This window comes from Neofelis nebulosa, chromosome 5 (assembly GCF_028018385.1).
Source record: "Neofelis nebulosa isolate mNeoNeb1 chromosome 5, mNeoNeb1.pri, whole genome shotgun sequence".
NCBI lineage: Eukaryota > Metazoa > Chordata > Mammalia > Carnivora > Felidae > Neofelis > Neofelis nebulosa.
In genome coordinates this window covers 84,185,689-84,213,534 of record NC_080786.1, presented here as the reverse complement: position 1 = coordinate 84,213,534, position 27,846 = coordinate 84,185,689, and the positions used below count along the sequence as shown (strand labels likewise).

Here is a 27,846-nt window from a genome sequence, read left to right as displayed (position 1 = left end):
GACAAATATACTTTCAATCTTTCAGGACAATCCTTTGCTTCCTACTGTAAATTAGTATCGATCTTGTCTTCTAGAAATTTCTCCTTTCAGGCACAATAGGAAAATTAATGTAATAAGTAAAGTTCTGCCTGCTGTGAAGCTTTTCTTCTGGGACCCTTTTAAGCCAGGATCTAAAACCATGAAATATTTGGGATTTTTTTTTAACGTTTATTTATTTTTGAGACACAGAGAGAGAGAGAGCATGAACAGGGGAGGGTCACAGAGAGAGGGAGACACAGAATCTGAAACAGGCTCCAGGCTCTGAGCTGTCGACACAGGCAGACGCGGGGCTCGAACTCACTAACCGCGAGATCGTGACCTGAGCCGAATTGGGACGCTTAACCGACCAAGCCACCAAGGCACCCCTAAATATTTGGGATTCTTTCTTGTGTGTTAATGATCACAAAAAAACTTCGTCTGAGGTCTTTGATGTACAATGAGGAACAGACAACAGAATGACAAAATTGGGAAGACATGTTGGGAGATGAGAAAAATGTTCTTAAAATTCACCTGGATTTTAAAAATCTGATTGAGTCTTATATTGTTTATAACTCTTCTAGTTCATAATTGAATCTTGTTGGAAACTCTTAATTTATAAAGGCTAGTAAGTCATATCAGATAACGTTAAATTCATGATAGGTAAATGCTCTGGTTTTTAGTCTCCCTCAGAGATTAATAGAAAAAAAAACTACATTGGATTCTAGAATATTCATAGTTTTGTTTCTTATTTAGATGTATATTGTATTTTGAATTTTTTAAAGATTGAATTTCATTTTTTTTTTTTTTGCAAATAGACATTCAAATGTTCCAATATCATTTGTTGAAAAGACTATCCTTTCTTCACTCAGTTGCCTTTGCATCTTGGTAAAAAATCGGTTGTTCATATACAAGCCGATCTGTTTCTAGACTCCCTATTCTATTCTACTGATCTGTCTTTATACCAAAGCCACAAGGTGGCTTTATAATTAGTCTTAAAAATAGCATAATGTAGTCATCCAAGTTTGTTCTCTTTTTCAGAGTTGCTTTGGTGATATCGGGCCCTTTGCATTTTCATAGGACTGTTAGAATCATCCTGTCAATTTCTAACAAAAAAACCATGATGAGATTTTGATTAGGATTGTGTGAAATCTGTAGATCCATTTGTGGACAGTTGACATATTAATAAATTTGAGTCTTCTGACCTGTGGACATAGTATGTCTCTCCATTTATTTGATTTTGGTTAATTTGGTCTTTCTCTCAGCAATATTTCACAGTTTTTTGTGTGTGGGCCTTACACATTCTCTCTAAGATTCATTCTTAAATATTTCATGATTTTGATGGTCTTGTGAATGGTATTTTTAAATATAAATGTTCAATTGTTCATTTCCCAGTAGTTTCCTCAAATGCTGTGAAGATTCATCTCTAAGCACTCTTGGGTCCGTATTCTGAACTCATAGAGACCTCTGGATTTTGTCTGGGTTCCCCTTCCTTGCACAGTGGCCTGGGAAGTCTCTAAAGGCAGTAAGCTAAGCAATTGCAAGGCACATTCACTTGTTTTCTGTCTTTTGTTGCTTAAGTTCAGTGCCCCCAAACCATTGTTTCACTTATTTTGTATGGGTTTGGTTGTTTCTGGTGGGAAGATAAATCTGTTCTTTTTTACTACTTCTTGGCTGGAAGTGAATCTTGACCTTTTAAAAATAACCTGGTCATTTTCTTGCTTAATTTTTTATGATGAAATATTTCGCACAAAGACAATAATGGAGAGAATACAATAATGACACCCATATAGCTTTTACTCAGAATCAATGATTATCAGCTCATTGAATCTTTTTTTTTCCAACTGTCTTACTACCTCCTTCACTCTAGATTTATTTTGTTGCTATTCCAGATATCACGTGATTTCATTTGAAAAAAATTCAGTATATATGCAAAATATAAAAATTCCTTTTAAATTTATTTACCAAAAAAAATAAAATAGCTCCATATTTTAAAAAATCAATTATATAGAAGTATTCAAATTTTCTTAGTAGAGTCACCAGTGTGTGATTATACATGTATATACATCTTCAAATCAGGATCTAAAGTTCACATACTGCAATTGATTAAGTCTCTTCTAGTTTATTTTTCATAATAATTTTTAAATGCTTATTTTTAGAGAGATAGAACATTGGAGAGAGAGAGATAGAGAGAATTCCCAGCAGGCTCCACACTGTCAGCATGGAGCCGACTCTCACAAACTGTGCGATCATGACCTGAGCCCAAATCCAGAGTCAGATGCTTAACCGACTACACCTCCCAGGGGTCCCAAGTCTCAAGTTTATTTTAACTCTACACATTCCCTCCTCCATATCTTACATTTTCCTTGCACATTTTTTGGTTGTTGAAGAAAGGAAGTTTTTCAACCTTTGGGTTCTACAGTTTGGGTTATGTTGATTGCATATTCATAAAATTATTTAACTTGATTTTCTATTGCTTGCAATTCCTGTAAATTGGTAGTTAGATCCAAGGCTTGAGTTTTTGGCAAGAATACTTTATAGTTGATATAGTGAACTTCTTTTTTTTAAGTTTATTTATTTATTTTGAGAGCGAAGGAGAGAAAGAACTCATGAGCAGGGGAGAGGCAGAGAGAGAGAGAGAATCTCAAGAAGGCTCCACACTGTCAGGGCAGATGTGGGGCTCAATCTCAGGATGGTGAGATCATCCTGAGCTGAAATCAAGAGTCAGACTTTTCACCAACTCAGCCACCCAGGTACTCTGATATTGTGAACTTCTAAAAAGGGAGGTGCATACTATCTATCTTCTTTTTGTGACATTAGCAAACAAATGTTTATGACCTAGATTTACTATTTCATTAGGAGTTTCAAATTTTACTTGTATCATACCATCTTCACATACTAAGCGGAATATTTCAGTAAAGAAAAACCCTCCTCAACTATTTCATTACCCTGAGATTCAATTTGTTTAAGAAATAAAATATTAATATTTGATTTTTTTTATGTACCAGCTTTAAAAATAATGGGTTGATCCTCTAGCATTATCCAAAGGATTTTTTTTTTAGAGTCAATATGGATGTATCATGTTAAACGTTGTTGGTACATTTCTCTCCATGGCAATTTTTATTCTTACTGTGCTCAAATTGTCTCATCTTTGGCCGTTGAGTGCCTCCTCAGGTTGACTTCTGAATTCTTTTGCCATGAATTCAGCAGTCTTTGAAAATTTTATTGCTTTCTGATACGGTATGATATTCCACGTTCATCTGGAACAGTTCTGCTCTAAACCTGGACACATCCATTTTTCCAAAGAGCTCTTAGTAATGGTAGTTAGAGACCTCAAACAGCGCACTAGAAGTGCTCGTTTCTACATGTTAGTCACTGTTGCTAGGCTTTTTTAGGAGACAGATGTAGGAAATAATTTATTTCTTTTTTTAAATGTTTATTTATGTTTGAGAAAGAGAGAGAAACAGAGTGTGAGCAGGGGAGGGGCAGAGAGAGGAGACACGGAATCCGAAACAGGCTCCAGGCTCTGAGCTGTCAGCACAGAGCCCAACGCAGGACTCGAACTCACTAACCGGGTCATGTGAACCCATGTCCATTCTGCTTAGGCTCCAAAACTTGCAGCAGGCTGCCCCCACACCCCACACCACCCAACCTTCTGCAAGGATGCCTATCTTATTTAACCCCTCTAGCTTTGGGATTGAGTAAAGAAGGAAAAAGGTAAAAGAAAGCAGACGGGAGGAGAGGAAGGAAGATAGGTAGGAGGGAAGGAACTTTCATTTTTTAAATTATGAGCAAGAATGAGATCTCTTCAAATGTTTAGCATGCCATTTGCATTGTGCGTATGCCTCTGTGTGTATGTGTGTGTATGTGTGTGTGTGTGTGCATGTATGAATTGTTAACATCTCTAGCAATTTTGCTATAGTCATTTGCTGTACATCCCTTTTTTTCAGGAATTCTTTATATATTAGGAATATTAATCTTTTGTAATGTAATGTACTGTAAATTTCAAATACGTTTTCTAAATTTGCCTTTAGGTTTTTTCTCTGTTTTCATTTTATGCAATTTATTACTTTTTTCTCTTAATTGTTCTCAGATATTGAATCAACATTGAGGAATAGTTTCCTTTTTTAAAAATATAATGTATTCTCCAGTTAGCTAACATACAGTGTATATAGTCTGCTCTTGGCTTCAGAGGTAGATTCCCACGATTCACTGCTTACATACAACACCCAGCCCATTCCAACAAATGCCCTTCTCAATGCTTATCACCCATTTTCCCCTCTCCCCTACCCCCCCATCAACCCTCAGTTTGTTCTCTGTATTTAAGAGTCTCTTATGGTTTGCCTCTCTTGCTGTTTGAAACTATTTTTCCCCTTCCCTTCCCCCACAGTCTTCTGTTAAGTTTCTCATATTCCACCTATGAGTGAAAACATGATGTCTTTCTCTGCCTGACTTATTTCAATGAGCATAATACCCTCCAGTTCCATCCACATTGCTTTTTCATTGATTTCCAGTTAAGCTAGATGTTGGACTAGTTGTGAGAAAAAAAAATCTGACTTGACTCTGCCATCTCACACTTCCAGCTGGAGTCCAAGAGCTGGAATCACGCTTCCTGATACCCGGAGATCTATTAATTTTGACGGGGAACAAAGTGCAAATGCCATGCGATGCCATCCTGATTGATGGCAGCTGTGTGGTAGATGAAGGCATGCTGACAGGTACGGTTCTGTCTCACGACATACAGCCTTGGCAAGCTCTCCCAGGTTCCTTCTCTATCAGAACAACAGTGGCAAAGCTGGGGCTTGCTGTGGGATATTACACTCCCACAATTCTTGACTGTCCTGCTCTGGATGGGAGAGTTCAAATTAAAGCTGCTTTCTGTGTCCTATGTTTGATACAGTTGTAATTTTCTGAGTGCTTAGCATTTTCTTCTTGAACAAAGGTTATTGCAACCCTGTCGCTTTACCTTAAAAGACTGTAGAGATCATTAGACATTTCAAATCATCTGTGACTTTTATGTTCCGTATTTTCACATAAATTATATCTTTTGATAAACTTGGAAGATATGAAAGCTATTGATGACATCCTGAAACCCAGAAGGTCAAGTCCAAGCTCTTCCCTGCCTTGGCTTGAATATGTGAAAAGATTCACGACAAAGGATTTGTCACACATCTGCTGCCTGAAAACACACTGGGACTTTAGGACTATTGAATTTCATTTTTAAGTAGTATGCTGCTAGAGCAGGGAGGGACCTTAGAGGTCACTGCATCTCATGGATATGGAAGCTGAGGTCCAGAGAGAAGAGACCTTGGGATCACAGTGCTTCAAGTTCTCACGAGTGCACATTTGAGGAGATGTTGTGCCAACATTTCTGTAAGATAAAGAAGAATCATAAAGGTTTTTTCACAGATGGACTAGGGGGCTGAGAAGACACATTGACATACTGTGGTTCCCACTGAAGCCAAAATTGAATCCATTTTTCTAGGACAGACCAGGAAGGCATAAAATGGAGACAAGAACATGTATCTTTCTTCTATGTAACTTTACAAAAAAATGTTTTTTTATTTTTTTATTAAAAAAGGTTTTTTTTAATGTTTATTTATTTTTGGAGACAGAGAGAAACAGAGCATGAACAGGGGAGGAGCAGAGAAAGAGGGAGACACAGAGTGGGAAACAGTCTCCAGTCTCTGAGCTGTCAGCACAGAGCCCAACATGGGGCCCGAACTCACGAACTGTGAGATCATGACCGAACCAAAGTCAGACACTCAACCGACTGAGCCACCCAGGCGTATGGTCTCCCCCCACCCCAATTTTTTTAATGCGTGGCAGGCCATGTTTCTTCATATAAGGAATCCGTAGATTTGTAAAATTCCTTTAGTGCTGGGACCTCTGCAATGTTAAGTACCTTTCTTCTGGCAAAAAGTGGCCCTACTACAGTGGGACATATCTCTGACTTTATACTGCCCACTTTTCAAAGGCCAGTGGAAGGCTTTACAAGGTTTATTCCACAGATCAGACACTAATTACTTCTTCAACGTCATTCACCACCCTGTATTAGCACTTCAGCCACTGCCATCTGCTCCTTGATGTCACTGGCAGCAGTCACCCATGTCCCAATTGCCAAACCCAATGGATTCTTTAGATTTCTCTTCTTGTTGACCTCTCTGCTGCTTTTGATGATTCTGACCATCTTTCCTTTTGGAAAACTCTCTTCCCTAACTGTCCAAGATAGCAACCTGCCCATGCTGCTCCTGATTGTTGGTAGTGCTCAGAGCTATGTCCTAGTCTTATCCTCTTCTATCCTCACTCTTGATCCCTCAGTAATCTTCTCTCTCCTGTGACTTTAATCATAGCCTGTAAGGTGGTGAACTTTGAGTAAATGTCTCTGGTCTAGGCTTCTCCCTTGAACTCCAGACTCAAATAAATAAATGCAAGACGTCTCAACATAGCCATCCCACAAGACATCTGCAACTCGTGGTGAACATAAAGCAACTCTTCCTTCCTCCTATAATCCCTCTGTTGATGACTAATGCCACCCTCTGCTCATTTCCCCAAGTTGGAAACCAAGAAGCCATTTTGAATTTCTCTGTTCCTATGACCTCCCAATATAAAACCCTCCCCAAGTTTTGTAACTTCTTACCTTCTTATTTCTCAGCTCCTGGACTTCTTTTTACTCTCACTGCCTGCTGCCATAAGTCAGACTTTGTTCTCTCCATCTGGATGTCCAGCTTCCAACCTCACCAGACTTCAATCCATTCCCTGTACTGCAGATAGAGTACTCTCTCTCTTGTACATGAATGTGATATTACTCTCTTGAAAAAAACACTTAAATATCTCCCCACTCCCTTCTGCCACTAATGCCTACAAAAACCATGTAAACACTTAAATATGTGCACCTAGGGCCTCCCCGCTTTGGTTTCCTGCACAGGTCTCATGGCCCCTCACTCCCCATGCCCCACATTCTGGACCTCACAACTTGCTATTCCCTACACAGCTATTTCTAGCCTTCTTTAATGTCCTTGTTGGATGTTACAATACTTATAGTATTTATAATACATTATTATTTATTGGGACTACAAATCTCCTAAAAAACAATCTCCTTGTATCCCTAATACCTAAGGTTGTCCCTGCCTCCCCCTGCAGGCTTATAACAAACGTCCACCGCATGCCTAGTGAGTGCATACGTGATTTAAATGAGATGTTTGTTTTCTATAGGAGAAAGTATTCCAGTCACTAAAACTCCATTGCCCAAGATGGAGAGCTCCATGCCCTGGAAAACGCAGAGTGAAGCCGACTATAAAAGGCATGTCCTTTTCTGTGGGACAGAGGTTATCCAAGCTAAGGGAACGTGCTCCGGGACCGTGAGGGCGGTGGTGCTGCAGACTGGTGAGCATCCCTTCTTTGGTATGTTACTTTAATGAAATATTTTTGCTCAGTGTGTCTAGTGTCTGAAATCTATTAGGTAAGCAATAGTCTTTCGATAACGAACCAAACCTATTAAAGTTCCATATTTCAAGTGTGAATTGCACTATGGCACATGCCTTTTAGTCAACAAAATACCTATGACAATAATTACTATTAACGTGTTTTGTAGTTTAGAAACTATCTCTATATATCAAACATGCACAGCAAAGATGCTTGTTCCCACTTCGTACATAAATAGGCTGAGGTCAGCACAATCTGAACAAACTTAAAAAAAAAAAATCACATAGCTAGTCACTGAAAGACCTGGGTCTAGAACTTAGATCTTTTAGCCCCAAATCCCAAGTTTTTCTAGCCAGGGTTAGAAATTGAAAACTTAAGGCGCCTGGGTGGCTCAGTCGGTTAAGCGTACAACTTCAGCTCAGGTCATGATCTCACGGTTCGTGGGTTCGAGCCCTGCATTGAGCTCTGTGCTGACAGCTCGGAGCTTGGAGCCTGTTTCGGATTCTGTGTCTCCCTCTCTCTCTGCCCCTTCCCCACTCGTGCTCTGTCTCCCTCTGTCTCAAAAATAAATAAACATTAAAAAAAATTTTAAAAAGAAATTGAAAACTTGACACTGAAAAGTATTAGAAATTAAGTCCATCAGTATTTACTGGGTCCTATGGTTTAATTTCAAGTAACGTGTGTGTGTGTGTATGTGTGTGTGTGTGAGTCGTTTCCTTAAAATGAAGTTATATTGGGCAAGGCTGTGTTCTGATCCCAGTGTGGTGGTTTCCTATCTCTGGGTCACATTGATTTTGGAAGTAGAGAGAAGAAAGATCAGAAGGGAATAGGCTCTGAAAAAGTAAGATATTTCCATTCTAGCACTCAGGTGTCTTCCCAATTATCCTTTAATTGTGTTTGGGTTTAAGCACCGTTGAAATATCTCTAGAGAAAAACAAAGGCTATGTTGAGGCTTAGAAGCGTGCTATTAGTAGGATTTGTCATCCTAAGAATGTGGATTGTGTGTTTGTTACTTCAGGATTCAACACTGCAAAAGGCGACCTCGTGAGATCCATTCTGTACCCGAAGCCAATGAATTTTAAGCTTTACAGGGATGCCATCAGGTTCCTCCTGTGCCTTGTAGGGACAGCAACCATTGGGATGATCTATACTTTGTGCGTCTATGTGCTCAACGGGGTAAGTTGCTTTTGTTCTTTTACTACATGCACACGTAACACTCATGGAGGTAATTTATACTCTGCATGTTAACCTTAATCTCAGCTATGGTTTATAAACCTGGGAAACAAAGCCAAATACTGATACCTGCACATGTACTCACAGTTCGCCAATATGAGAGATTGATCCCCAAGTAATATTATAACAATCAGAACTAGAGGGGCAAAACGCTGTTTCCTGAGCTACCAACAGTGCCTCTCATCTTGTACACTTCTTACACCATGTTTTCATTTTCGATCTGAGAATATGTTTATCCCAGTAACATAGTATTTTGGCATTATTAAATAAGGAGCTGAAAATAAAACCTGGATACCCCATGTTGGTGAGGCCATGGCAAATTTGTACATTGTTCTCTGCTGGTAGCAGCAATGACTCATTACAAACTGTTTCATTGCACTTTGGAAAATCTATGAGAGCCATAAACCGTGCATACTTTGTGACCCACTCATATCATTTCTGGGAATGTGACCTAAGGAAGTAAAAAAAAGGAGGAAAAAAGTCATATGCACCACGCTGTTCAGGACTGATTTACCTGTAATAGCTGAAGAGTGACTTTATGTCCCAGGAGCCTCCAGAGGAGGTGGTGAAGAAAGCCCTTGATGTCATCACAATTGCGGTCCCTCCTGCTCTACCTGCTGCTCTGACCACAGTATTATCTATGCCCAGAAGAGGCTGAAGAAGAGAGGCATCTTTTGCATCAGCCCCCAGAGGATCAATGTATGTGGACAATTAAACCTTGTCTGCTTTGACAAGGTATGTGTGTTTCACCCTCATTATCATTGTCATTTTTATCATCGTTGTCATCGGGTAGAGGCGCTTCACACTTTTCTGGGGCAGGAAACACAGGATGTGTTATCTACCTTCCTTTTATCTCTGGTTGGATGCGTAATCTAGGAAAGGCACGTCTCTTGAGCTTCCAGATTCTAGGGTTTAGAAGAGGGAGAGTAGGTACTGAACAAGCAGGTCTTTGAAAGTCCTTCCAGCTCTAGTATTCTAAAACACAGTTAATTAAGGTAGCATTCTGTCCCTCCCCAGACAAAACCACATACAAGGAACAAAACTTAAACCCTTCACTGTGGTCCCTGCTTGACCACTACCATGGTCAAGGATATTGCCTAGCGTATAGTCAGTGCCCAATAAATATTTATTGGTTTAATAATGAATAAATAAATAAATAATAATGATAATGATGAATAATAATGAATAATGCATAATTATGAATAAATAATAATTAATCATAATAAATAATGAATGAATTAAAAAGGGAAGAATTTATTTAACTGTATTTTACTTGGGCAGTTGCACTTGGCTATAGGAAAGCTCCAATCAAATCCTTACTGTATTTTCCCATCTGTAGTATATTGCTTAAAATTACTCTTGACTATATGCCAGTTATTCCCAACCAGCCTCTTATTCTACCTCCTCCTGCATATATTCTTTTGGTCTGGTGTCTGCCTATACTGAGTGAGGGTAGGGGCTGTGAGAACGTAAGGCAGGGATGATGGGCTGTCTTGTGTCCAGGTCTTCATTTATAAAGGGGATTGATGACTGCAGAGAGAGGTCAATGCCTTTGAAAGAAGTTTAACATTACAGTTCTCCTGGTAAGGAGAGGCACAGTCCTGTGGGCCATGGGAGGAATGGCAAGTTTGGATAAGGGATCTGAGGAAATGCCTAGACCAAGGCCTTTACTGGGGTCTCTACGGGGAAGGCAGGTCAGGACAGGGTAAACAGCTTATGACTGGCTAGTTTGAACGATTTGGGTGAGCTTTGGGCTGCAGGGTAGTCTCTGGCCCTTGGCCCCAGGATGATGAAGGCAGAGGACTATTGCCTCCTGAGGAGTAGGGGCCAGGTAGATGATTAGTTTGCATGTCAAAGGCACGCGGAGTCCCTTACTATCTCTAAGAATTGGCTAGCCCAGGAGATGGAGTCTTTCCTTAGAAAGGTTTTTTAAGGTGTCAAATCATCATTATATATAGAAAATTAATACAACACAAGGGTATAATAGGCAGGTGAATATGGGCAAATGAGTGGATTTAGGAAAGCAATAGAGCCGGTGGTTTTGACCAGAGCAAGACGTCAGTAATGGGAGAGGTTTGTACACCTTTGCTATCTGGGTAAGACTTTTGTACATACCTTTCAGGCAGTGCGGAACCTTTGAGAGTGGTTTTTGGTTCTGTTTTTGCTTTTTTAATTGTCGTTCTCCTTTTTCTTACTTTTGTTGTGGCAAAATGAACATTCCATAAAATTTACCGTTTTAACCATCTTTAAGTGGCTTTAAGTGCACTTACATTGTTGCGCAATCATCACCGCCAGCCATCTTGAGAATTGTTCTATCTTCCCAAATGGAAACCCTGTGTCCATTAAACAGGACATTGAGGTTCTTGATGACAGAAAAGTAATAGGATCAGAGCTATATTACATGGTTACTGGACTATCAGAGAGACCTACCACGATCAGAAGGCTAACATGGCTCTTGCCAGCATTTCTGAATTATTTTGTGATCCAATTAGCATAACAAAGAAGAATGTTCTATTTGTGGGGTCATCTCATCCCTGCACTTGGCAAAAGAAGCAGGGGTGGGACAAATCATTATGACATGAATTTGCATAAAATAAGTAATAATTAGGGGTAATTATCATAATTTGCTCTTACTCTGTGTCAGACATTAAATCAAGCACTCTATTTGTATTATCTAATTTGACGTTCACAAAAACCTCATCCGATTATAAGCACATTGTACAGGTAAGGGCTCCAAGTTTCAGAGGGATTAAATAACTCTCCCAGGTCATACAGCTAGTGTTTTAAACGAGTCCAAGCTCTTCATCATTATCCTGTACGGGGAGAAATACCAAAAAGCACCCTCTTTTACCTAACAGGTGTCAAAGAGCAAACCACTTGTTTAGAGCAGGGAAAAAGTCTACTCCCATTACTTATTTCTGATGACATACTTTTATCTTCTACTGTAAAACCTGGGACTCACCTACTTTATAGCTCTTACAGGCTTACCAAGACTTTCCCATTAGATCCTCACAACCAGGCTCTGAAGTCTGTAAGACAGATACCGTTTTCTTCCTTTATTGCCAGCTTGGTACAACTGGTAGGAGCCGTCCAAGCTTCTGCCGAGGACCCCAGGATTCCCACCTGACTGTGTCCTTCCTTGAGGTGCTGATTTCAGTAACGTGTTTGTGACATATATTTCCCTGTTAAAACATACCTTATGGGCTGTCGCTTCAGAGTAAACCGAGCCCTCGTTTCTGTTTAGACAGGCACCTTAACAAGGGATGGTTTGGATCTCTGGGGAGCCGTGCCCTGCGATAGGAGTGGGTGAGTACCTGGGACTGAATGCACTGGAGTTTCTCTTTTCCCAGAGAAAATACTCTGCATTTTCTCCTGAAAATTAATAATGAAGACATTTTGGCTTCAGAGCAGTGGTTGCCAGAGTGCCTTCATGTAATGTCTCTTTGGAGCACTTCCAAGTCTTACTGAAACATGCATAGCTCCCTACACCCTGTCCCCTGCCCCATTCCACTCGCAAACCTAGGAGACAGAGGGGTTTCGCGTCTTTGCTAAGATGTGATTTGTAAAACCATTTTTAAATTTTTTTAATGTTTATTTATTTTTGAGCAAGCGAGAGGGAGAGAGAGAGAGAGAGAGCAGGGGAGGGGCAGAGAGAGAGGGAGACACAGAATCCAAAGAAGGCTCCAGGCTCTGAGCTGTCAGCACAGAGCCCAGATCATGACCTGAGCCAAAGTCAGATGCTTAACCAACTAAGCCACCCAGGCACCCTGCAAAAAAATCTTAAAACTGTAATTTGCTGTCAGCATATTAGTGAGGGGCCTGAAGTTGACCCAGTGTACCTGATTTGGAGAATACCAGGACATGGTCCCTCAGGAAGGTAACATTCCTTCTACAAACTGAAGCCTTTCAGTTTGCCTGGAAGGAGAACACTGCACTGACTTGTGCACAGTGAGTTTCAGGAAGAGCAGCAGCCGTGAACCTGTAGCTAATGCACTCATTTTCTTTGGTATTGCAGTTCTGGAAACTCCACCTTTTGGGTGCAGGGCAACTCCTCCTTTCTGGCCAGAAAAGACTCGTTTTTTGGCAATTTTCAGCTCGGAGTGGTATGATTTGCATGGCTCTCTTGTGTGGCCCTCTTGTGGGCATGTCTGACATTGCACCCCCCCCACCCGCTTTTTCTGGTCACTACCTCCATTTGCGAACAGAACACGAACCATCTGACTTTTACATTTTTTTTTAAATGAAAGTATTTCCCCCGTATCCTCACATCCTCCATCACAAAAGCATCTAATACATAAAAGGTACATTGTGGTTCTTCTTATATGCAGGTGACCTATAATTTATCCACAAAATATTTTAATTACGTGTGTGTAATACATTCTCATATGAAAATATTATTTATAAGCAAGTCTATTTCCTGGGTTAACAAATAGACCTCAGTGCTTCTAGCCACTTTGGTCCACAGGAGAAACCTCTTATAAATATTAAACGTTCTCAAGTTCTTTTCATTTCGTCTCAAACATAGATTTAGATATAGACCTGGTCTTCCTGTTCATTTGTATGTTTCCGCTTCAGCTTCCACAAAAAATGTATGTATTTGTTCAAATACGTAAGCATCCTGAGAGTAGTTGGTCTTTTATTTATATTTGTGTTCCTAGTGCTGTAGCACTATACCAGGCACATGGGCACACATAACAGGTGCCCAGCAAATGTTTAATTAAAATGAACTTACTATGTTCCACCTTTTTTTTTTTTTAATGTTCCATCTTTTGAATGCTTTTCCACTTATTGAATTCAGGCATCCTCTTATTCACAAAACTTTCTATTTCTAAAAGTAACCTGTCAGGGGCGCCTGGGTGGCTAAGTCGGTTAAGCGGCCGACTTCAGCTCAGGTCGTGATCTCGCGGTCCGTGAGTTCGAGCCCCACGTCGGGCTCTGTGCTGACAGCTCGGAGCCTGGAGCCTGCTTCTGTTTCTGTGTCTCCCTCTCTCTCTGCCCATCCCCTGTCCGCGCTCTGTCTCTCTCTGCCTTTCAAAAATGAATAAATGTTAAAAATAAATAAATAAATAAATAAATGTAACCTGTCAAATTGAAATAAAAACATTGATACAATGTTTAAGTTATTGATTGATTAATTAAGCCTGCTACTCTTGCTTCCTAAAAGGAAAATTTAAAATTTGAAAAGAAAGATTGCCAAATTTAATTAATAACATCAGAGAAAACCTACTCAATACTAGGTAGAAGTCAGCATTTGACTTACAGGCTATTAAATATCTTCTTGTAAAAGGTAAGCTCATCTTTAATAATTCCTTTCCAAAAATTCCTGCCCAATGTGCCAGATACTTCAAGAACCATTAGAAGGCCACCTGGGCTACTTGAGCAGGATCAATCATAAACATTCAAATAAAAATACAAGGACAAGGATGAGAGAGAGTTCTATTTATTTGTTATACAAACAAGAGTTTGGCCCAGTCCCCAGGAACTCAGAATTATATAGTCAGAATTACGTAGCAATGGCAATATGTGTGCCAACTTAAAAATAAGATTTTTTCCCCTTAATCTGTGCTTTTCAGTGTGAGCTTAAGCATCTGTGTTAATCACGCTGCTGGTGATTGCTTAATGTGTACTAAAATACTGGGGGACATGTTGGAAACCACTAAGACAACTTGAACTACTGATATATAATAATAAATATAATCAACAGGGTCAGTAATCAGCCAAGAGGTTTTTGAACTTGTAGGGAAACTTGAATGAGGAAGCCAGGAAGAAATACGCCTGGATTATGAGTTAGCTCTGTGATGGGGAGGCTTTCAGGAATAAAAGGCTAGAGCAAACTAAGGCCATATTTAAAGAAATTCAGTGCCCATATCATGGGAAATAATAATCTGATCCTGGAGAACATGTTTTAAGACAAAATGTGACACATAAAAACTTTTCCAGTAATGAGTAATTAGGGTGGTAGAGAGGTCTGGAAACTGCACATTGGAGGCACAGCTAGAGGTCCTATGTAGCCCCAGAGGTCCACAAATCTGAAACAAGAGCATGTAGACTCTGGCCCCTTGGAAGCACCTGCCCCTCTGAGGTCCCCCATGTAGGATGGGCTGCTTTGTGGACCACCTACGGTGCTCCACGTGTAAGACATGACAGCAAGGCTTCAAAGGACATGCATCTAGTGAACCTGAGGCCACACTTGATGACTTCATCTCTGACTTAGTGAAAGAACCCTGCATGTGACAATTGGAGTTGTACCTCAGTAGGTTTTAGATGAGGCTAGTTTCTATAAAAAAAATGATGGTGATGATGGACGCTAGATGTCAGGATGGAAGAGGGGGACAAAATGTCCTTTTCAAAAATGCTTTTTTTTAAAGTTCTTTATCATTAAAGTCTTTTGGTTTTCCAGGAATTAACTCATTCATTTATTCATTCATACATTTGTTGAGTATCTGCTGTGGGCCAAACGTCAGATATGTTGGAGAGAAAGATGGAAAAATGTATGCCTGCCCTGAAGGGTTGAGTGAAGATGCACATATACACACACAGCCATACAATGAGCTAGCCTGTGCTTCTCACCGCATTGGAAATGAAGCCGTCTGGTAGTTGGGGTGGTAGTGGATGTGTTTCAAACTAAGGGTGATACTTCTAGTTTTTTCTATACCTCTGGGATTAAATCAGTGCCAGAGAAAGAGCAAGGAAAAGAAAGAGTTTGAGACAAACCTCAAAGACCTTTCTCACGCTTGCTGAATTTATAGAAGAATAACGGTTAAATAAAGCATGATTAATTTGGGGGCATTAGAAGATGCATGCTAGTGTAACCATGCATGCTGCAGTAATTTTTCAACAGATTTTTACTTCCACAAGCTCCATTTTAGCATGGATGGATAGACTGAAGGCCCTTCCCTTTTCTCCTTCAGGTTCCAGGAAGTCCACAGCTTTGTGTCCGGCAGGTCTTTGCCATGGGGCCCGCTGTGTGCGGCCATGGCCAGCTGCCACTCTCTGATTCTTCTTGATGGGACCATCCAGGGAGATCCTCTGGATCTCAAGATGTTTGAAGCCACCACCTGGGTAAGATCCTGCTCTGCAGATGACCTAAGAAGCTTCTTCAATGCCAGAGCAATACAGATTTTATCGTATTCAATACTTTCAATATAGAGGTACATGCAATAGTGATGGACAAACTAAGCTAAGTCTGGTTTCCTCATCTGTACAATTTAACTAATAATAGTATCTCCATTGTGGAGTTATTATGAGGATAAATGGAATGATGCATTTAAAAAAAAAAATCCCTGATAGTGTGCCTGGGACATTGTAGGTTAACCATATTCATACAATTATTCTATATCTTCCAACTCTTGAGACAACATAATTGCTGTATAATTATTTTCCAACTTTTGAGCAATGTCTGGTTGTAAAGTTTTCTAGAACATGGGGATTAGGAAACAGCACTGTCTCCACTGCTTAGGATAATTCATTGTTACCAAAAGTTTTATTCCTATTAAATGAATATTGACTTTGTTTCTAAGACTGGAAGAAATAAAAAGGGAAACCGTGAAAGAGCTTTTGTTGAGATTTTGAAGTAGATTTAAGAGCAAAACGTATAGTTCAGGACCAGGTCTCTGGTTTCCCGGTTCCAGTTTTGGCTCTGCTCTGACTGCTTGACCCTGTGAAGGCATCCCTCTTGTTAAAGTGTTGGCTCCCATGACCTTAAAACAAAAGGGCTTGCATTAGATCAGCAGTGTTCATATAAAACAAACAAACAAAATGAAATAACAGAGCTGGAATCTTTTCTCCAAAGGAAACCTATTCAGAAACATTCTATTAAAAAACCAACAGTTGGAGTTGCTGTGGTTGACATAGAAGATAGACCCTGTGTAATACAGGAAACGCTCGCCACAAGCCCACTCCTACTCCCGGAAGCCCTGTGCAGTTCTAGGCCTCAGTGATTCCCGCGTGCTACCCTGCTAAAGGAGACAGTCTCTAGGGTCCCCTCCAGCGCTAGTGGGATATGGCTCTGTAGCAGTCTGATATCACTCTGCCAGTCCCCCCATTTCTTCTGGGTTACTGTTTTTCTGTATCTTTAAGTAGGAATTACAATTTCCTTTCTGAGATTATTTCAGCTGCTGGATGATATGATTACAAAGCATTTTGACATCTTTGGGTAAAAGGTTCCTTTGACTATAATTTAGGGTTATTATTACACCAATTACTGAACGTTTCCTGAACACCAGCCACGTACATCACAGTCCCTGCCCTGCCTGGCCCTGAGGACTATCGATTCAAATTAGACAGAGAAGGAAGGGTGGGAACAGTGTCGAACTCTGGGAAAACAAAGACAGTATGGTGCTTGCCTCACACAAGCCTGCCTCTCCATGCTCACTATTTTCAAGTTAAGCTTTTCAGAAGCGGAGAATGAACCTTATGCAGCACATTCCAACAGAGAAAGCAGGATAAATTGCATGAATAATTCAGAGGTGTCTGCCTTGCAAGTTCTGTGGCATTTCCAATGCACTTCCCACCCCCCGCCGCGCCCCGTGGCAAAATAAGTCTGGTTCACCTCCATCTGACTGAGGGAGGTGACACTGAGAATACATCAAGGTGGCCTGAGGATTTTCTCAAAGAGGGGGTTTGAGCGTGGTATCAGTGGATGAATAAGAACTAAATCTCTACAAAGAAATATCCCATTTGTGAAACAGGAGATGGCTGTTTCTGGGGACGATTTCCACATCAAGGGAGTGCCAGCACATGCCATGGTAGTTAAGCCTTGCAAAACAGCCAGCCAGGTAAGCCTTGCCTGCTATCCACTCCCAAATGCCCAGACTCAAAGGGAAATTTTTGAAGGGAAAATTTTGAAGACAGACGTGTCTTCTTTGAATTCCATAGGTGAAAATTGCTAAGACCTTGCTTCCCGTATTTGCTAAAATAAGAATTGAGGGAGTAGTGAACTCTTGACTAGCTAGAAGCTATGTTGGTATGTCCCTCTCCATTCCCCCTCCCTCAACCAGGTCCCAGTGGAAGGAATTGCAATCCTGCATCTGTTCCCATTCTCATCAGCACTGCAGAGGATGACAGTCATTGTCCAAGAGATGGGGGGTGACCGGCTGGCATTCATGAAAGGTGCACCAGAAAGGGTGGCCAGCTTTTGCCAACCTGAGACAGGTAAGCGAACAGACTTGTGATTCAACAGACGGATCTGTTATTTCCAGCGCAAATGTGTCCCATCAGCACATGATCTATAAATTTAATTGCCTACTGGCCATTGCTAATTCGGTAACCCAACTGGCATCCCAAACTCAATACTTCTCTTTCTCACTTCCTGTATTTTCCATCTTGGTGAATGGTATTACGAATTTCTGCCACTACTCCCAATTTAGGACTCGGCCCTGATTCCTCCCTCTCTTTCAGAGCCTCTATTTTATCAATTGCTAATCCATGGCCCTCTCATTCCATCTACCCAGACCCTCATCACCTTTCCCCTGGATCACTTCAATGTTTGGTAAATCCTGGTCCCAGGTTCCCCTACTCTGATTCACCCTTCATACTGTGGCCAGATTGGTTTTTCCACCACAGAGTATAACCCTGTTGTCACTTTCTTGCTGCTATTCTTTCGGTCACTTCCCATAGGTTCCAGGATAGTCTCAGACTCCTTTAGGATCACACATAAGTCCTTCATGATCTGGATCCTATCACACTTTCCAGATATGCCTTGCCACTCCTATCCTCTCTCCTCATGCTTCCCCCGAGCTGAACTCACTACTCAAGTCTTGCTGTCTTGTGTCTCTATGTCTGAGCATATGATGCTCCCTTGGCCAAAATGCCTTTCCCCTCCCTTCATCTACCCACTTCCCGCCAGGATGATACAAGCACCTCGAAATGTTTCCATAGCACACTGCAATTGCTTAGATCTCATTACACTGGCAATGATCTCGTTCCACTGGTTGTTACTAACCCGACAGAGATCTTTAAAGCAGGGTCTGCCGTTCAGTCTCTGTAGAGCCAATATCTGACACATACATGGTAAGCAGACTCTCAATGAATGCTTGTTGGTCAAACTGGAGAAAAAAGAATTACACACGATTCCCATCTTTTTTTCTTTTCTTTTTTTGTCCTGCTTTTTTCTCATTTCAGCTTCACTGGATCCCAACCCTGACAGTATAATTATATCTAGGGTTCCCACTGACTTATTTGTGTATCTTTTACGAGGTGTGTTTTCTTGGGAAAGAGTTGGATCTGTTTGTAAAGAATTTTTCCACCAGTACCAGCGGAATAAATGTTGCATACTAATCTTGCCTTATTTTCTGAACAGTACCAACTAGTTTTGTTAGTGAACTTCAGATTTACACGACACAGGGCTTCCGGGTCATAGCACTGGCCTACAAGAAGCTAGAAATGGATCATCACACCACTGCCTTCACCAGGTAAGTAGGGAGGATTTGATAAAGCAGAATGGTTTGCTGGGCAGTGGACTGGCCAGTGGACTGAACAATACAGCTTGCTGGATTGGTGTGCATAAAATGTCTCTGAACTTGGTAAACAGGGATAGAGTCATCCCTGTCCTGCCTCAGCCACAAAGCTGATGTGAACCCTGGGAGAATTTCTGAGAAAAAACTGTATAAACTATAAAATATGACATCATTGTACAGCTTTGTAAAAACAGACATAGGAAAATAACCAACGTTTCAGAGAGTTTGAAATTGTGGTGACGACCCCGTTTTGAAACAAATACAAGTAGCTCATTTTTTGTTAGAGTTAGCGAATTAGTTGCTAGAAAACATGACATCTGTCTGAAAAACAATTGATAAATTTGCAACTTAATGAAACAAATGAACAGAGCTTAGACTTACACAGAATCAGAGGAGCCATTCAGGAGGTAGTTTTGAGATGTAAAAGAGGTGCCTAAAAACTAAAATGGACTCCAGGATTTATGCGCTCAAATTTGTTGTTGTATTTTCCACCATTTATAGGCTACCTTGTTTATTTCACCTTCACTGCCATGTCCAGTACTCTATCAGCTTCTGGGGGTAACACTGCTGTGGAGATAATCAGGACTTATTTTGTTATTTTGGATCTTGAATTTGGGAGGTCTAACATACTTGTGCTCAATCCTATCAGATTCAACACTCCTATTGTCATTATATTTTGTACCACTTCCTTTAAAATAAAATTTGTATGTAATTTGATCGGCACGTATTTTCTATAAGAACTGGGGCGTCTGAGTGGCTCAGTTGGTTGGGTGTCCAACTTCGGCTCAGGTCATGATCTCACGGTTCGTGGGTTCAAGCCCCGCGTCGGGCTCTGTGCTGACAGCTCGGAGCCTGGGGCCTGCTTCGGATTCTGTGTCTCCCTCTCTTTCTGGCCCTCCCCGACTCATACTCTGTCTCTCTCTGTCTCTCAAAAATAAATAAAAATGTAAAAATAAATAAATAAAAATTTAAAAAAATAGAAGTAAAGACCATGCCCTGTTATATAGTAAACATAGAAGCAAACAGGCAATTCATGACAAAAAGTAATATTTCAGTGAATGCTCAGCTGACTCCACTAAATCTAAATGAAGCGATATGTTGCTTGCCCCCGTGTGCAGAATCACTGTGCAGACTGATACAGGTGCATTTACATATTGGAGTTGCAAATACTGCCAGCAGTCTTGCTTGCTGTCAGCGAGGTGACTCTGAAATGGTTACAAACACTTGGTAAAACTGAATCAAACAGTACAATCTCTTCTCACTTTACATGGCAGTTACATTTCTGAAAAATTCAATAGAATATCAAAAGTGTTTAAAAAATACTTTGTGTTTATATGTAAAACACAGCATGGGGGAAGTATAACAATTTATATTTGTTTAATATAATATTCATAGTATTAGATATGCTATAATAACACAGTATACCATATAGTATAATAATAGTACATTATAAACAGTATAACCCAGTACTGAAAGTATAAATGATTTTTTAATGTCCATGAATGGATGACCTGTAAAATATTCAAGAGGCATGTGAGATGCAGGGGAATTCTTCATGGTGCATCGTTCATTGCAGGAAATCTTGCTTGGATGCCTACAAGGTTTCCAAAATGCCTTCTAGAGGCAGCGCCTCTCCTGCTGAAAACCACCAACAGGGTCCAACTCTGTCACTTTGTGAATGGATAGTGGGGTCCAGAGGGGGAAATGGCTCATCAAAGATTACTGAGTATTGGAGTTCTGAGGCCCGCTTAGATTGATCCTTAAAACTCGGGCTATTACAACTCTGGGTATTTGTTGTAATTTAATTGACTCGGGCCATTAAAGCTACTCAAGTCAGAGAGCTAAGAGTGTGAACTTTGAGACTGGATCTCACATTTGAAAGAAAGAAAGAAACAAACAAACAAACAAACTTGGGGTCAGGTTGTGGCAGAATTGGGAATGGAACTTTGTTTCTTGAGAACCCATTGACAGATATATATTAAGACTCTGGCTATTCTGCTATTTCTGATGATTATAATAAATAGTTGCATATCTACCAGTTTCAAACTCATGATTTTTGAGCTGGTGCATATAACAAAGCACTAATGGTGAAGACGGATAACCAATAGGGAATTGTGAGGGCTGTGGCACACAGGAGAGTACATGCCTGGGCTAACAGCATTGAAATTCCAACGTTTCAAAGTCTGGCAAGATCTAAACCCTTATAGGATCCAATAGGATCTAATCTTAGGTTGTCAATTTGCCCCTCCTGTGCTAAAACCACATCACCATACATCTACTCCTAGCTTAGTTAATTTACCTAAGCTTTGCTAATCCCTAATTAGAGCAGAAAATTTTTTCTAGGGTGTGCGTGTGTGTGTGCATGCACGCGCGCAGAGTGCTTCCAACCCTGATACCATAATTTCTTTGAGGGTTCTCAGCCCACTTTTTGCATATTTCAACCTTTAAAAACAGCCTGGATTCCAAGGACAGGAAATGTAATCTCATGGATGACAATATCCCCTTTGCATCACGTTCCCCATTCTTGATTATTTTTAGATGCGTCAGGAGGAGATATACTGTCTGTTCAGGAAGCAGGAAAAGGTAGCTCACTATTCCAGGTTGCAGAGCTTCAGATCCCTCAAGAGACCACTTCTTCTCTACTTCTTGATTTATATTGAAACTCATGAAAAGAAGAATCATGTAGTGTTAGGGCTAGAAGAGATCTTGGAGATCCATTAGTTTTACTACCTTCTTTTACAAAAGAAGAAGTAGATTACCAGACAGAGAAAGTGATTTGCCCATGGTCACACAGCAAAGGTAGTGGCAGATCTGGGTTAAGAACTAGTTAATATCCTGATTACTGTGCATGGAACCCTATGAAGGCCATGTGCCGGGGGAACCAGAAACATGAGTGCCGGGATAGGCTGCAGACTACATCAGATGGCTGACTCTGTGGCCATTTCCTTGACCCAACCTGGTGCCTTGTGGTTGGCTTATGTCATATCTCTGAAAATAGCCAAAGCCTGAGGTTTGGATACGAGGGCCACTAGAAAGTTTGGAGGACCTCATTCAGTCATCAACTAAGTTATCCTTCAAAGAGTAGCTCAAATATCCCCTGTTCCAGGAAAGTTTCTCCTATCACTGTACCCAGAAATGATTACACCTTCCTATCTGACTCCATAGGACCATTATTTGTACCTCTTGGTACTTTTCCCAGCCTTCCATACAAACGAGGCAATCAAGTCCCCTTTCTCCTCCTGGTTAAATGTGAAATCCCCAGAATTAGGGGCTACTATAGTTTCTGTACATTCTCTCCCCCTTCTCCTCAGCCCTGTTCCTTGCCCTCATTTAGGTATTCAGTAAATGGTCATTCACTTGACAGACTGACTGGCTTTGCTTTCCATAAAAACTCTTCTGGCAGCAGAATTTCTGAAAGAGAAAATACATTTTCCTCGGCTGCTTGTCAAAGAAAAAAAAAAGGTCACATCAGGCATCAAAGCATTTCAACTAAGGGAACCCTGGCTGAGCACTTCCTCTGTTGGGCGCCGTGCACGTGTTGTTGAGCCTGTCTCTGAACTAGGCAGGCTTGCCCTCAGGTTGTTGAGACAGATCAGATAACAAAGAATGGCAAGAGGTATATAAACAAATAAAATGTGTGCTACACTGAGCTAGAGGTAAGATCCTGAGGGAGCAATTATATTTACCCCCATGGGAAGGTTTTTATGGGGACAGGCCTGTGAATTGGGCCTCAGAATAAAAACAGGCAGGGTTTCTTCAATGGCAGATCATGGTGAACTTACAACCTTTTCCGTAAAGTAAGAAAGAATGTCTCATGGCAGTTCAGAGCAAATGTTTAGAGATGGTTGAATACAGAACATAGCCATGGTGGCTGGTCCACCTTGTCAGGAGGTTAGGGTAGGTGAAGAATTTAGTGATAGGTAAAGCTGGAGAGATAGTTTGGAACCAGATTATGGAGAGATTTCAATGCCAGGTTCAGAAGACTGGGGAATGCCTGGGGCGAGTAGCGCAAACTGTGCCCACTTCTGACCACTCTGGTGGAGGTGTTAGCAGGGTCCTAGAAGCATGACTAACTCTAGTTGATGCTGCTGGCTGACAGAAGACCCAGCTGTGAGACTCCCATGGCAAGTAGGGCAAGGTGGGTCCTGCTGGGTGCGGCTTTCACCCACATTTCAGACAGAATTAGGCAATGCTGGTATGTTGCTCTTGTGTCTGCTAGAGGTGTCTGGGTCTCAGATAAATGAATCATGGCAGAATTTTTGGAGCTCCAACCCCAGATATACTTCCCTGCACTTAATCCTATGGAATGTCTTGGAAATTTTACTGAGGTGGATGGGAGCCTCAGAAGCCCCTCTTCTTTCCAGAAACATTCATACGATATGCAGAAGAACAATGCTCTCCACTGAGGGAGGAAGAGAGGGAGGAGCTTGGCTTTAAAATAGGGGCTCTTTCCTGGGTGGCTCAGTTGGTTAAGCATCTGACTCTTGGTTTTGGCTCCGATCATGATCTCAAAGTTCGTGAGTTTGAGTCCTACATCAGGCTCTGCATTGGCAGCACGGAGCCTGCTTGGGGTCCTCTCTCTCTCCTCTCCCCCACCCCCTGCCGCCCCACTTGTGCTGTCTCTCTCAAAATAAATAAACTAAATAAATACATAAATAAAAATAAAAGAGGGGCTATTTTTTGAGTCTGAGAACTCCTGGGGCTAAAATAATACTGCTTATAGGCTTGGATTCAGGAGAGACTAGCATTTTATTTTATTTTTCTTGAGTCTCACTTACTTTTCATGTTTCCATTCTAGAATACCTCTCTGGGGGTTGCTAACAGGTGAGGTGTTGGAAACCAGACTAGCCACAGCAGAAAGAAGACTTGGGGTCATTTAGTTCATTCTCTAGGAAGGTTAAAGCAAATCTTTTGTTTAGTAAATACTCTCTCTTCCAATTGATTCAGTCAGAGCAAATATCTCAGTATCCTTCATGTCCCTTCCTGTCTTCTTTCTGCATATTTACTGGCACATATTCAGTGTTTAAGGAATGGTGCTTAAGTGGGTGAATGGGAACCACTTCTGATAGGATCATATTTGCCTTTGCTTTGGTTTTGCTTCCCCTAAGAAAGACCACATTGTGCTATTTCTTTTTTTTTAATTTATTTATTTTGAGAGAAAGAGAGAACCAGCAGAGGAGAGGGTGACAGAAAGGGAGAGACAGAATCCCAAGCAGGTTCCATGCCATCAGTGTGGAGCCCAACGTGGGGCTCAATCTCATGAACCATGAGATAATGACTTGAGCCAAAGTCAAGAGTCGGATGTTTGACTGAGCCACCCGGGAGCCCCCATATTGTGTTATTTCTGTTCAATTATATATATGTTTCCAGGGACAAAGTAGAAGCAGACCTGATATTTCTGGGATTGCTCATCTTGGAGAATCGGTTGAAAGAAGAAACAAAACCAGTTCTGGAAGAGCTCATCTCTGCCCGGATAAGGACTGTAATGATCACAGGTATATAACAAAGTTGTACATGGAAACAGAAAGAATTTGATTTGGAAATAGACAAGACCCATTCATTTCACAAAGACTGTTGACTACCTACTGTGGGTGGGACACCATTCTAGGTGTTGGAGATCTGCAACAGAAAAGGCAAAATTACTGCTCTCACCAAGTTTCCATCCAGGTGGGATGAGATAGGAAATCAATCAGTTGATCAAACAAGCAGCTGGCAATAAGAGTTATGAGGTACATAAAACAAAACAGGGTGATGTCTTAACTGGCTACTTTATATGTGGTGTCCTCTCTGAGAAAGGCCATTTGAAATAACCCCTGACTGACAAGAAGACGTGGGTCAGGCACAGATGACAATTTTTGTTAAATGTTAGTAGGAAGAGAAATGCTTAGTCAGCATGGTGTGTAAACTACCCTGAAGGCCCATTTATTATTCTGGTGGTAAAAACAAAAACAAAAACAAAAACAAAACAAACAAAAAAATAAAACAAAAAACTGTCCCCTGTGCTTCTCTCAAACCCCAAATCAAGGGAGTGGTGAGAAAGGATCATGCAAGAAAAGTGTGTGAAATTTCTTAATGAATGCTTCTTAGTGGAGAATAGATCATTTCTTCATGTGTTCAAATTTAAGTGTGCGCCTTTCTTTCCCTGCTTTCCAGTCAGGTGCATTGAACTCTGATAGTTGTGTCGCCAAGGTACACTATTTCCCCACCAGAGCCCTTATTCCCCAGCCCATTTCCCCTGAATCCAGCTTCACTGTGGGAAGCTCTAGGATACTTCTACTTTCTCCTCTGTACCTCCCACCTCCCATTCTACCCCCACAATACAAGAGACTTAGGGGTCCATTTTACCTTCTTCCTTTTTAGTCCCTCAATCCAACTTGTAGGTATTGCTGAGCTAATTTGCTACTTAGAATTGCCCTTACATCATGACCCATCTGTTTCAAAAATCTTTATTTAGCACTTATTTTACACATTTCCATAATCTATCCTTAGTATTGAGATTTAGGTAGAAATAAGGACGCATCACTCTGTACCCCGCTTCTTCACTTCTTCACTCATATTGGAATTTCTGTTCTGTTTCTTTGCTTGCTGGGTTAAATTTTTCTTCTCAAGGCTTGTCCTTGGATAGGATAGAAGGATGTTATGGTCTCTAATTTCTTACATACCCTGGAGTATCTTTCTTGGCTCTGACAGGTGAATGCCATCTTGTCTGGGTGTAGGATTTGGGGGTTATAGTCCTGTTTTTTCCTTAATGATCTCTAGGTGTTATTATAAGTCCAATGCCAGTCCACTGTAGGTAATTTATTCTCTTCTGTATATTGTCCTTTTCTTCAACTTCGGAGTTTACAAATACTACCAGAATATTTCTATATGTTTGTCTTTTTGTCCCATTGATTCCATTAACTAATTAAAAGTAAACACTTTTAATCTATCTTCTTCCTGTCAGGGAAAGTTCTTCTATTGTTCATTTAATTATGGCCTTTGCTCTCTCTCTTCCTTTTTCCCTTCTGGAATTTCTGTTATTCACATGATAGGCTTTCTGGATTTATCTTCTCAGTCTCTTATCTTTTTTCTTGTTATTCTCATATTTTTATAATTTGCCTCCATGTTTTAAGATTTTTTTTGCATCCAGTTTTTCCAAACCATAAACTCAGGTTCCAAAAATGACCATTATCTCCTTCAAATTACCTCTTAATGTTGAGATCTGAAATCACATTTTGGGGTGGGAATAGCTCTAGAAAACCTTTTTTAAGGGTGGGGGGGCGTTAGAGGAGAAGGGCTACATTTGAGTTTTCTTAAGTGCACTTATTATTTTTAATGAGATAATGCAAAGGTTTTTTTCTTTAATGTGTAGAAATGGTTTTTTTCTTTAATTTTTGAAAGAGAAAGAGAGCGTGCAAGCAGGCGTGGGAGGGGCAGAGAGTGAGGGAAACACAGAATCTGAAGCAGGCTCCAGGCTCTGAGCTATCAGCACAGAGCCTGAGGTAGGGCTTGAACCCACAAACCGTGGTGAGATCATGGCCTGAGATGAAGTCGGACGCTTAACAGATTGAGCCCTGCAAGGCTCCCGGAGTTACTGCAGGTTTTATCTATCTCCAACAACTGCTCTATTTTGTCTGTCATGTGTTGTTCTGGTTGTTCTGCCTGATATTTTCCTCTCTAGCTTCTGAGACTTCTAAAATAGGTTGTTATATTCTCTGTCAGATGACTGAGGCTCAGGCGTGGAACTTCTCAGGTAGTGGATGGCAAAAGTGTCCTGTGCTGCAAAGCAGCCCAACTATTGGTGACCTGCTGAGGCATTGTGGACACTTCTTCGCTCTCAGGGTAGAGAAACTCCTGCCCACCGTTAGCTCTTCTGGGCTTCCTCATACGTACTTTGGTAGAGACCTGAAGAAAGCCATGTTAGGGATAGGCAGTCAGATGTTATTTATTGTTCAGTGGTTGCTCTAGCAATCACATCTGTACCTACCCTTTCAAGAAAGCTTACAACCATGAACGTCCTTTGCCTTCTCTCCTTTACGTTATGGTTATCGCGTATATGACAATGAAAACCCCACCATACCATGTTAAGGTTTTCACTTTCAATAGGCACGAGTTACACACAAATGGAAGAAAAATAGACTTTTATATTTACCCAGATCTTCATTATTTCTGTTGCTATGTTTTTATTCCTAATGTTAGAAGTTTCCCTCTGGTGTCCTTTCCTTTCAGCCTAAAGAACTGTTAGCATTTCTTTTTGAGTATGTCTGCTAGCAACAAATTATCTTAGTTTCCCTTCCTCTAAGAAAGTCTTATCTCTCCTTCCTTTCTGAAGGGTACTTTCAGAGCTTCACAGTTCTTTCTTCAGCACTTCAAAGATATTTCACTGTCATTTTGCCTCCATGTTTTTTGATGACAAATCTGTAATAATTTGAATAATCATTCCCTAATATATAATGTATTATTTTCTCTTGCCGTTTCTAAGGTATTTTCTTTATCTTTGTTTTTAGAAGTTTGATTTTAATGTTTCTGGGTATGGATCTCATTGAGTTTATCTTACTGGGATTCGCTGGGCTTCTTAAATCTATGAATTTAAATCTTTTACCGTATCTGGGAACTTACCTGCTTTATTTCTTCAAAATATTTTTTCCTGTTTTGATTCCTTTCTCCTTTCCTTCCTGGACTCTAATGACATGACTGTTGTCATTCTCCAGTCTCTGTTCTTTTGTTTTTTTAATTT

The 27,846-nt window shown here is 40.7% G+C and overlaps 1 protein-coding gene across 1 annotated transcript in view; it reads left to right on the top strand.

The window, feature by feature from the left end:
* Positions 1-4,602: 4,602 nt before the first annotated feature.
* LOC131512339 (probable cation-transporting ATPase 13A4) overlaps positions 4,603-27,846 on the top strand; it is a 56,553-nt gene continuing 33,309 nt past the window's right edge. Inside the window, 11 exon segments of the mRNA XM_058730862.1 lie at positions 4,603-4,733; positions 7,231-7,401; positions 8,459-8,616; positions 9,221-9,299; positions 9,302-9,408; positions 11,918-11,979; positions 15,585-15,735; positions 17,364-17,450; positions 17,673-17,826; positions 18,974-19,085; positions 24,501-24,625. Of these exon segments, the coding sequence (XP_058586845.1) occupies positions 4,673-4,733; positions 7,231-7,401; positions 8,459-8,616; positions 9,221-9,299; positions 9,302-9,408; positions 11,918-11,979; positions 15,585-15,735; positions 17,364-17,450; positions 17,673-17,826; positions 18,974-19,085; positions 24,501-24,625 (1,267 nt within the window). The 5' untranslated portion in view covers positions 4,603-4,672.